At 37.0% G+C, this 12079-nt stretch overlaps 1 protein-coding gene across 2 annotated transcripts in view; it reads left to right on the top strand.

Moving 5' to 3' along the window:
• Positions 1-12079, top strand: part of LSM1 (LSM1 homolog, mRNA degradation associated) — a 257561-nt gene that overhangs the window by 95115 nt on the left and 150367 nt on the right. For both annotated transcript variants that reach the window (XM_044084309.1, XM_044084308.1), the window contains one exon: positions 10388-10503. In XM_044084309.1, coding sequence (XP_043940244.1) covers positions 10388-10503 — 116 coding nt within the window. The remainder of the gene's footprint in view (positions 1-10387; positions 10504-12079) is intronic.

Raw genomic sequence — 12079 nt, 5'->3', positions numbered from 1 at the left:
TGTTTGAACGTCTTACAGTTATGCAAATGTACTTCCTTGACGCAATTATGCTTGTACTGTCTTTACATTAGTAGTATGGTGGAAAGACTCCATGAAGATGGAGAGGTGGGTTCACAGGATCAGTGTAATAGCTGGACAAGTCTACCCTTTCCTCTGATAACTAGTGCTCTGAAGATTCACCGGGGATTTCCAGAGGTAACTGGGGACTGTATTTGGGTCAGGAAGCAGTGGGGTCTCCCTTTTGAAAAGTTATGTAAATGAAAGCAAACCATATTAACGCAATCTTACTTGCAAACATTATATATCCTTATCTACCCAGTCATTGTCAGTCAAACATTCCATAACTTATTTAAATCCCGACTTCTTTTAAACCTCATTCCTCCCATGTATGCATTGTTCCCACAATTCTCATTTATTCCCATGTAATTTTGTCCTACCCTTTTCTAAAGATCCCGGTTGTAGTTGCTTCATCTTTTTTTTTTTTTTTTTTTTTTTTTTTTTAATACTATATTCAATACTTCTAATACAGTTGGTTAAAACTTTGATTTTCATTTTCTAGTAATTGCTTTTTGGCAGCCACCATAATTAGACCCAGCAAAGCCTTAAGTCTAGGCAATTCTGATTCCGTATCATAGCTCAAAAAATGGTTACTAGGGAAATAATTTGCTCATTCAGTATCTCTGGCAAAGCAGTCTGCAGGGAATCCTTAGTCTGCCATCGCATTCCTCTCCCAGAAAATAGGTTCCCAATTACCTCTTTCTTCCTCATCATACCTCCCAACATTTTACTGTCTGCCTGAAGAAAAATTCTGTGGAGTCTACTTGGGGTATAAAAATATCTATGTAAACATTTCCAAGCAAAAGTCCTAAATTTTCTAGATTTTTGTTGCATATTTGGGAGACGTACATAATATCCCCCACTGCTTCTCTGTGAATTGCTTATCCAGTCACTCTTCCAAGTCTTTCCAACCTCATCTAGTTCTTGTAGTTTTATCGTGCAATATTTTGTATGCGTTATGTATAGGAGCCTTAATTGTGTAACTCTGAAATACCCCTTCAAATGAGGTAATCCCAATCCACCTTGTTCTGTTGGAAGAATCAACTTATCCCATATAACTCTTGCAGTCTTCCCACTCCCAGATAAAATGCTTCAGCTCTTTGTTATCCACAACTTCTCCTTTGGTTGATAAAAATATGCCTGACCTGTGTAAGATTTAAAGGGACTGAATATAACTGCATGCATCCTACTAACCATAACTATATATAACAGGGCTTCCATTTTCTCATTTTGTACTATCTTTTGTTTTTTTTCCCTTCCCACATATCCTTAAATTCCACAGCAGAATTTTACTTCATTTTATCATGCCTTTATAAATACGGATATTATTGCTGAACCTATTTGTTTGTGGGTACATAATTTGCTGCTATTGCCTTTGTTTTAGCTTCATTAATTTTGTATCCTGAAAAGATTTGAAACTGTCTCAAAATATTCCACAACATTGTAATGGCCTTTTCTGGGTTTATGAGGTATAAAATATCCTTTGCAAATGGAACCATCTTTTCTTGACTACCATACCAATTATTTAGTTTCTGAGTCCCTTATTTTCTTTGCCAGTGGTTCTAAATATAATGCAAATAACAAAGGGGAAAGGGGACACTCCTTCTTGGTTCCTCTGCTCAAGCAGGAATTATCAGAGGAGCCCATTTATTGTAATCCTCTGATCCCTCATCATCATCTTCTTTTTTCGGCTGCTCCCGTTAGATCGCCTGTTTCTATTTCTTCCTGTTCTCTGCATCTTGCTCTGTCACACCAACCACCTGCATGTCCTCTCTCACCACATCCATAAACCTTCTCTTAGGCCTCCCTCTTTTCCTGTTACCTGGCAGCTTCATCCTTGGCATCTTTTTCCCAATATACTCTGCATCCCTCCTCAGCACATGTCCAAACCAACATAATCTTGCCTCTTTGGCTTTGTCTCCAAACCTTCCAACCTGGGCTGACCCACTAATATACTTATTCCTAATCCTGTCCATCCTCGTCACACCCACTGCAAATCTTAACATCTCATATGCCCTCCTAATCAGCCTTATAATTTTGTCATGGAATGTAAATGCTTCCGTTGCCCTGCTCAAAGTCCCATCTTACTCTGTCAAATGCTTTCTGTGCATAAAGACCCACCAGCAACAGTGGTATTTCTTACGTTCTGCTTCCCTCTGGGTCATCATTGTTCTGTTAATGTTGAATGTTTGCCTCCCCTCCACAAAACCACATTGTTCCATATCCATCAATTTTGGCATCACTTTTGCCATTCTTTTAGTCATTCTAGACACATTCATTTTTCAATTAATCTGAATCTGATGGACCTTTACCCTGTTTAGGTATTACAGCTACCACTGCTATCTTCCAGGATGTTGGTAAGTCTCCTCCTCTTAAAGATCTGGAAGGTTTTAACATATTTGTTTATCATTTTTTTCCCTCCTAGTTTCCAGACTTCTACAGGAATATCATCTGTTCTGTAGATTTGGTTATACATCACCATTTTTATCTCTTCTCCTGCTATCCTAACTGTCAGAAATTGAGCCTCATCTACATCTAACCTTGGCATATTTTAATCTTTGATAAATGTTTCCATTTGTACCTTTTCTTGATTTCTGTATTTCTCTGCTTCATACAGACTTGTGTAGAATTTCTGAAATATTTCTAATAGTTCTCCAGGAGATCTCTATCTTCCTTGTTGTAGGCTTCCTAAGTTTGGCGACAGCCCTTTCTACTTTCTGTTGCCTGAATCATTGTGCTAAAAGTTTTTGTGCTCTAGTTATTGTCAAAAAAACAGTAGCTGAACAGCAGTCTTTCTAAACTCATGCATAGTAGTGAGGTAATTCCATATTTTCTGTTTAGCATTCTGCAGTTGCTCCTCCTCTTCTGTGAAATCCCCCCTATTTTGCAGTAGTTTAACATTTGTCAGTCCCACTAAGTAAATCTAATAAATTTATCTACTACTTAACTATATCTCCCTTTCTTTTATTTCCCCCCATTTTTAAACTCCACTTTAATTTTATCCCATTTGCTAGCTATATTTTCAGAATTAATTTTAACAGCTTCTGAATAATTTCCACTACTCATTCCTTAAATTCTTCATTTCAACAGGTGGAAATGCACCAGTGTCTCATTTTATGTCATTATCTTGTGTTTTTATTTGTTATTGGCACACAATCTGAAATAGTTATTGGGTGCATGTGAAGACCTTCAATTAAATACACCTGTTCCTGTGAAATGTACGCTTTCTAGCCTAGCCCAGTTTTTATATCTTGAGGAATATGTAAATTCACTGTGAATTCATAGTAGTAAATTCACATCTTCCAGGTCAAAATATTTTCATAAATTTCTTCAAACAATGTACACTCCTTTGTTAAATTTTCCCTTCTGGGCCCCCCCAGGCGCATCTTCACTGTAAGCTCCATTGTAGCAGTTTTATGTGGAATATAAAAACATGCCAGTGTAATCCTCCTCACTTGCCAGTAGTCCCTTAGTACTACAAATCTACCATTCTTTTTTTTCTTCTATCACTATTAGAGCGCCTTGCAATTAATAAAAGTGCTCTTTTGTTTGCCCCAGGTATTCAGCAAAATAACCATCCTGAATACCCACAGTTTACATGTTTAGTTCTTTCAAAGTGTCTCCTGTAGTATAGCTATTTGGACTGCACATTTTTTAATATAGTTCACTTGTTACATGGATACACTGTTTGGTAGGTTAATCTTTTATACAGTTGATCATATTCATTTGAGCCTGTCACATCTTACAAAACTGTCAGTGAAAGGCCTCAAACAAAAAAAACCACTCCAGTACCCCCTAAAACCTATTAACTTAACACACACAAAGCTTTATACATCTTCAAATATTGAAGTTTTATCATTCTAATAGGAACAAGTGTTCCAAACTGACAGCTGCACTCTCAGACTTTTTTTAATCTAAAAGAAAGGTTAACCATGTGGATATGCATGGTCTAGCATGTGCTTCAACTAAGTGCTGTCTAGTTTTTTCTTATCTTTATTGCTCACCCAGCTGAGTAAACACTTGAGCGCTTTCAGAGAACATTATATTCTAGCCATTTCTCTCATCAGATTGTCTCCTGGAGACATGGGTCATACACAGAATTGCTACTAAGCATACATTTACCTGCTAAAAAAGCCTTATAATAAATATTTTTTCACTTACTTGCTTTCTCTCAAAAGTTGTTAGTAGATCAAGCCTAGGGCCTTAATCCAGTCATTTTCCTATGAACGAATATGAGAGACTAATTTTTCTTTTGTCATGCTCTTTTAACCAGCCTTTTGTTCTGTTTATTTATTTATTTTTTTTTTACATTCTAGTGCCTACATTTCTTAAAACTGAACAAGGAGAAAGAGAGAAGGGAGAGGGAAAAACAGGAGCACCTGTTTTAAATTAGTATCTCCATTGCACTTTAAAAATAACCAATAACTTTATTGTAACGTATAATTCACGCACACTTTTGTCAATTTCCAAGTTACTGGTATTTCCTCCTTCCCATACTTAATCAAAAAATTATGTCCCTCCTGGGAAGAATATTTTGAAGATAGCGGAGTGTAGCAGTTTGAATATCACACCTGCTTCTCCATAGTCCCTGAATAGTAGAATAAATGTATCCCTCTCCTGCCTGATGTACGATGAGTAATCTCCATAGCTCTCAACTTGTTAGCACAAAAAATTTGGACAAAGCCAAAAATAATGGGAGACACAGCCCCCAAGACAAATTTTAAAGATTGGTCTTTTATAAGCTTAGAAAGTTGCCAGAATAAAATGTTCTGTCTCCATACATGTTCTCTAGGATTTGAAGTCTGAAACTCAAATGCCCGTCATTTTAGTGAATTCAGCCCGCATGATTTGCCACAAAAATCCAGACAATCGCAAATTTTATGAGGAACAGACCAAAAATATGAAGTAAAAATCTGGACATTCTGCAACAGTCTAGAGAGTTGAGAGGTATGGTACTAATCACTCTTCAGTCTGCTGTCTCCTTCTTTTAGTACTTTGTCTTTCTGCCACAATTTTGTCAGAATCGACTCCTGCTGGTAGGATTCCATGTTTACTATTAAAGGTCTAGGATGCTTTCTCATAGCTAGGTTTGGAGTATACAGATGCTGTGCCATTTCAATTAACTGCTGCTGTAGTATAACAGTCCAGTTTCTTATATGTGCCTTCATAAAAATATTGGTCTGTTTCTTCCAGCTTCTCTGGTATTCCCTATGTGCTCTGTCCTCCTAATACTGTTGTTTATTTTTTTACATCTCTTGTTGAGCAGTCTCGTTCAGCTAGCTTTTTCATTTTGACCTCAGATTTTTGCAGTCTTATCACCTCGTCTTAATATCTGATTAAAGCTTTTTCCATTTTTCCAGCCTTTTGTTTGAGTTGCTGTACTGCATTAGTGTTTCGCTTATTTTAATCTGGTCTATATGCAGTTGTCTTCTAGGTTACTGAAAGTCATGTCTGGAGCTTTTTGCTGAACAGCTGCAGTTCTTTTTCCACTCAGTGTTTTTTTTTCCTCCCCTTTTGTCGATTTACTTTCTTTCAAGTCCTCTGTATTACTTTTCCAAGCAATCCAGGCAGTTCTCTTACTATAGCTAGTTACAGAAATTTCCCAGAAATATAAATCCACTGGCTTTCTCTAAATTTGTTTTCACACTGGGTGAGCTGTAATTGAAGTCCACTACTTCTGTAGCCTTAAGCAATATGGTACAAATATAGCTTACTGAGGTGATGTGGTTAAATGTACACTCAAGGGTATTCACTCCAAAATATGAAAGGTGTGTATTAGTAGTGGTGAATTTAGAAGTGTCTTGGTTCTTTCCCATGCAGTCACCATTGTTTTAAAATGCTAAGCTGCAGAAGTAGCTTGAAATATGTATTACAAGAGTCTGTGTTAAACCAGTAAATAAAGTATGTTTCTAGTAGTTTGCTAAGACTCTAGTTAAAATGCATTTGCCAAAAAACCTGGGTGTCTACAAAAATGTAAGGGCTGGTGACACTGCTGAGGAGCACGTAGGATTGAGGGCAGTTGAGTTAACATCAAGGACCCTAGAGAACTACTAGTAGGGTATGTAGATTTAAAGGTAAGTTGTGAAGAAATGGCACCCTTAAGTGTGCAAGTAATAAACCTGGATAGTCTTTTTGCAAGAATGTTGAAATGTAATTTTATGGACCTGGTTCTTGATTTTACTTGGGACTTTGACAGTAAATCCAAAAGGAGATCCTTCATGAAAACAAAAATAAACCAATAAAAACTAAAAACAGTTCAGTGTTTGAGCAGCAAATGGCAAACAAAATTGCTTCAACAGTGCATATGAAACAGAAATTGTCTTCTGAATCAACTCTGTGATCCAACACTGAATCTAAATTAAATCCATTGTGGTAGCCCCAAAAGCCACCAGCTGTTTTACATTTCCCATGCAAACGGAATGTTATAAATCCACCAGTGAATGATCCAAAGTCCATTAACAGAGAATGTTATTAATACCACCAAAAATAAAGTAAAATGAGAGCAGGTTTAGTGCTTCTGTCCTAACAAACCATTGGGACGACTTCAGAACCTGCCATCTTTTAGCTGTCATCCCATTTTGTACCCTACGGTTAATGAGACTTGATCATTTCATGGTATGTTTCTTAAAGGTACATTAAACATGTGCCTAAACTGCATAAATGAGTTAATGTGAAAAAAAAAATACAATGTATGTGAATATGTATATGTGACAAAATAATATTTTCTAAAGCACTTATTCTACAACAGAACTTAAGTAAAACTTCTGGTGTTACCAGGTGGTCTTCCATCCAAAAACTAACCAGGCCTTACCCTGCTTCGCTTCCAAAGTCTGCCCTTTCAGGGTGATGTGATTACAAATGCACTGTTTTAAAATGTATTCTTAAGTTAAACATTCATGTTAAAAATCTGAAACTTTTGAAACCATCATATGAATCCAAAAAAATTAATTTTTTATGAAAGTTTCATCGTTATTGGAAAAATTTAAATAAACACGTCATGAATAAAATTTTATGAGTGTTTAAACCATATTCAGTAAAGCACTTAATATAACATTCAATATAATTCTCATAAATCCAATGCTTTTATTTTTAACACAGGCTTAATAGAAGTGTATTCATTTAATCCTGGTAAAATGGTATTGCATCTTAACTGCCACTCCAGTTCTTTCTTTTCCAGATCCATTTCCCATACACCATTCCTATTTTGCTTGTCAATTTTTTCCAAAATCACAAACTTAAAACCTCTGTACTTGTCATGATGTAATGTGCATCTGTAAAGTGCTTTGTTTTGATTTTTGGTTTCAATTGCATTTAAGTGCTTATAAATTCTTTTTTTTTAAAGGCTTTGTGTTTTCCCAGTGTAGTAACCATCAACATTGTATACATATTCCAGTGTAGACTACCCCTGATGTTAGTTTCCATCCCTAAGTCTCAAAATCATGTCCAGTGATGTTAAATATAATTGGCTCTGTTCTAAAATGTAAGGGCAGATATTACACATCCCACACTTGAAGATAATCGGAACCAAATTTTGCAGGGTGATCAAAACAAAATTTCAAATTGTGGCCTGTTTTGTTCACAAATAATGGCTTGTCTCTTACTATACTATATATCTCCTCATAAATTCTGAACATAGCCCAATTTCTAATAACCATGTTCCTTATGCTTTTTGAGTAAGGCCCATAAGGGATGATCATAGCATTTAAATATGCATCGTTTTTCGATTGACATTTCCTTACAAAGTTTTTGAGTGGTTCTTGCGTTCCTAGCAGGGGTTTGACAGTAAATGTTTTGGCTGCCCCTTCTGATGACCGTGATTTATATGGCAATGTTATTGCCGCATAATCATATATATAATATATGAATACCAGGTAAATAGGAGATTGAAAAGTATGGCAGTGTCATTATTTTAAAATGTTAAGAACCAATCCAGTAAGAGTCTTGTGTAGGATGTACAAGGGATGGTAGTGCCTGTTATCCCTCACTTGGATCTCCCAGACTGCCAGTGTCAGTGTAGCTTACAGTTTAATGTCCATTGTTTTAAATACTCAAGCTTAGAGTCTCGCTTTTAGTTGGTAAATCCCATGATGTTAATTAGTTTGGGTAAAAAGTGTGGAGCACAAGAGTAGTGGGTTGAGGTTTTTTTTCTCCTTTTAAACTGGCTTCTGTGAGTATAAAGACTTGATGCAACCTGGCTTCTGTGAGTATAAAGACTTGATGCAACCTGTAGAAGTCATTAGTGGTATGTGAATGAGAGCTACAGGGGGTGATTGACTGCAAAAGTTGTCTGTCATTATGATCAAGTAATAGTGTTGACATTTTTACATATTTATGACTGGTAGAGTCCCTCTAGTTGAAAAAGCAAGTCTTGTTTTTGACCGGATTGATTCTTGGACAATATTATGGACATGCTTTTAAGATTTGTGTTGGTCTTGGCATCAGCAGCATGGTTAATTTGTAAGTTGTCTATAGAGTCGTTTGATGTCTAGTTGAACCGAATTCTGTTGGGAGACTGTGATTATTAAATTGGGTAAGTGGTCAGAAGCCAGGGTGACTAATAAGGGAAGATTGAGTACAGTTGATGTTTGAGTACTAAATTGCTTAAAGTAATTATACCATTGTGGTCAAGTAGTCGTTCTATGAAAAAAGAAAATAACATGGGGGTTAATGGGATTGCAAATATTTCTTGAGTTTGATACAGTTGAATGATTTAGCACCAAATTGTAGAAAACATTGAAACAGTCTTGTAATGTTTATAGTGCTTGGTTTTCTGTTTTTATGTGAAAATTTAATGTTTTTGTCATGGGCAATTTACAACACTTTGTATTTGTGGAAGTATAGTGGCACTTTAAATATGTTTAATCACTTAATTATTTAATTGATGTTCATTTAAAAAAAATGCTGCATGGTGTGTTGTAAATTATTCTTTGAAGGCATTAAGCCAAGGTATCAGAATGCCAAATAGCTTTTTGTGGCTCCGTTTTTTGTGCTTTATGGACTTTGATTTAATTCAATCTTCACTTATTTTGCAAATGTAAACAGGCCATTAGCAAGACCACTGTCCCCAGGTCATCTCTGAAATTTCCTGACAAATCTTAATCTCTATCTAGGACTCAAACTAGTTTAATATTAATGTAGCTGTAGCAGTGACTGGCTGCATTAATATGCAGGTTAGGCGTGCTAGGCAGTTTTTCTGTCATACACTGTATTTGTAACTGTCCTCCCACTTTGGTAGGACTTGGAGATGCACTGGCCTGTAGTGACTGTCAGATGATACACTGGGGCGTCTTGCTTGTGAGCATAAGCAGTATGAGTAGAACTACACATACTTAATACCATTGCATGTTTGTGATGCCTTAAAGAGAAAAGGGTGCAAAGATCCCTTCCCTTCCAGCTGCCAGCACATCTACTGTTGTCTATCACAAGCCCCTGGGCAAGTAACTAGGTCAGAAAAAATATTTACATACCTAAAGATTTGTGTTGTGTACGGAAACTAAGTAGATTAGAAAACACTGTTATAGTAGGGGTACATGTAGAAGATGATATCTTAACCATACCAGAAGAGCTTAATGCAGGATTTTGAAGAGCTTTGTCTTGTGATGTACTTTCTGGTTTTCGCAGTAGGGAAGTGGGTTAGTGGAAGTGTACAGTTTAGTAAATGCTACCAAAGATAAATGGAAAACACCTCACCTGTGTGTTGGCCAAAAGGTGGGGTTTTACTTGGACTTTTTGTAGCTGCAACAGTATATGTACATTTTCAGTCCCTTAGCTATTGTAGGTCCTGCTTTTTTCTGTGCTGCTGGTGCAAGTCACTGGTAAGACTTAAGCTGGCTCATTGCTTTGAGTAAGTTCATGCTACTAAAGGAATTTGAATGGATCCTTGTCTGCACTGAAATTATTGCTGTTAAAGGGGTGCAGTTTTCAACGTTGCAAGGCAACATTTATTTCAAAGTAATGACTTGGACTGACAGTTTCATTTCTGTCTCAAACTTAGTTCTACAGTTTTTGCCTGATATGTGGAGGATATTATGGGGGTGAAGAGCCTTACCACTCCCATTATCTCCTTTTAAATGTTTCCTGGTGAACTATAGAAGACTAGTAAAGAGAGTTTTGACAGCTTATGTTTTTATTTAAAATTGGACAGTACTGTTAATTTACTTTAATGGATATTGGTGATGAATTATAGATCTCTAAGGAAAATATCTGGACTGTCCAAACCAGTCTGACTTCTTTCAAGGCTGGGTACAATTACTGAAGTAGTGGTGGTGGTAGTAAATGCCACTCTAGTGTGCACCGTTTGCTTCATTTTTTTTTTCTGTTGTCCAAACAGCTAACCTGGTCTTGCATCAGACTGTCGAGCGCATTCATGTGGGCAGAAAATATGGAGATATTCCCAGAGGAATATTTGTTGTCCGAGGAGAAAATGTTGTCCTTTTAGGAGAAATAGTAAGTAAAGTTCTGAACAGGGTATTTTTCTTTCAGTTCTTTATTTCCCTCATGAACAGTGTAATTCATGATACAGTGGGTCATATGAAGAGGATTTTGTTATAGCATGCATGTGAACATGTTCCAGAGATTTTTTTTTTGCTCCTAGATTACACTCAACTGAAATATTTGCACATCATTATGTTTTCTGCTATTGAGGCTGAAATGTTTCTCCTGCCAGAAAATGTGCATAGAAACAATATCACAGAGGGGTAGTGTCAAAAACAATCTCTAATTCAAAATATTGAGATATGAAGATGTAATTTTGAGTGCAGATTATCAGAGATGCTAATAGAAGAAATACTGCAGTCAGGAAGTGTACCGCACTTGTAGCTGTCCTTGCCTGCCTTTTTCTGGTTTGCCCAAGGCATCTATGAATACTTGACTTTCCCTGTGCTCACTGCCCCCCCCCCCCCCCCAGTTCTTGAAGTGGTAGTTCAAGTTTTGTCTTGAACCATCTCCTTTCAATTTGCTACAGATGTGCCTTCATCCCCCCCCCCACACCTCTTTCAGTTCTCTCCCTTCCCATCTGTCCTTTTTGCATAGGACTGATCTGAGTGTAGTATAAGTTGTTGGATATAAAATCATCAAAAACATTGAAAAAAATGAGCCTGGCCTTGTATCATTTTTTTTTTTTCATATTGAGCTGGTGTAGATTTGGAGTTGCTTTCCTTAAAGATGGTGAAATGGGGCCCCCTATATTTTTTTTTTAATCAGTTACTTGGTTGAAATCTAAGCAACTGCTGATCTTTGGTGGTGCACATTTCTAATAATTTTTGGTGGGGGTTGCAAATCCACAATCCTTGTGTGCTCCCCACATTTTAGTCCTTTCCTTCCTGAGTACCTTTCTCCAACTTCCAGTAAAGTCAACTGTAAAACTCAACTGTAATGCTGTGTAGATAGAACACTAGACTGGTTGCCATAAGACTTTCTTAAGATACTTGAGACGCAATAAAATATTTTGAGGTGCTTTCCCATGATTCCTTTCTTCATTTTGAAGTAGGTGGAAGCTGACTATCCAAACCATGTCACCATGTTTCTCAGCATGACTTCAGCTGGCTTTAGTTTACCTTGTCTGTAATATGCACTAACATTTACCACTGTGCACACTGTTTTGTGAGTGTCCAAATGCATTGTTTGTTGCTGCATTTCTGGAGTGAGTCTCCATTAGGGATTTGCGTAACACTTTGGCTTCTCCCTGCATATTTACACTTCTTGGAAGAAAATAGATTAAGGCTAGTAATCTTCTTTCGGCTGCTCCCATTAGGGGTCGCCACAGCAGATCAATTGTTTCCATTTCTTCCTGTCCTCTGCATCTTGCTCTATCACACCCAACCGCCTGCATGTCCTCTCTCACCACATCCATAAACCTTTTCTTAGGCCTTCCTCTTCCTGTTACCTTTGCGCTTCATCCTTAGCATCTTTTTCCCAATATACTCTGCATCCCTCCTCAGCACATGTCCAAACTAGTGTAATCTTGCCTCTCTGGCTTTGTCTCCAAACCTCCCAACTTGGGCTGACCTTCTAATATACTTAT

The sequence above is a fragment of the Protopterus annectens genome, chromosome 9.part0 (assembly GCF_019279795.1).
Source record: "Protopterus annectens isolate FY-2018-M chromosome 9.part0, PAN1.0, whole genome shotgun sequence".
Taxonomy (NCBI): Eukaryota; Metazoa; Chordata; order Ceratodontiformes; family Protopteridae; genus Protopterus; species Protopterus annectens.
The sequence above is the reverse complement of the archived record's forward strand: the minus strand, read 5'-3'. Positions and strand labels throughout refer to the sequence as shown.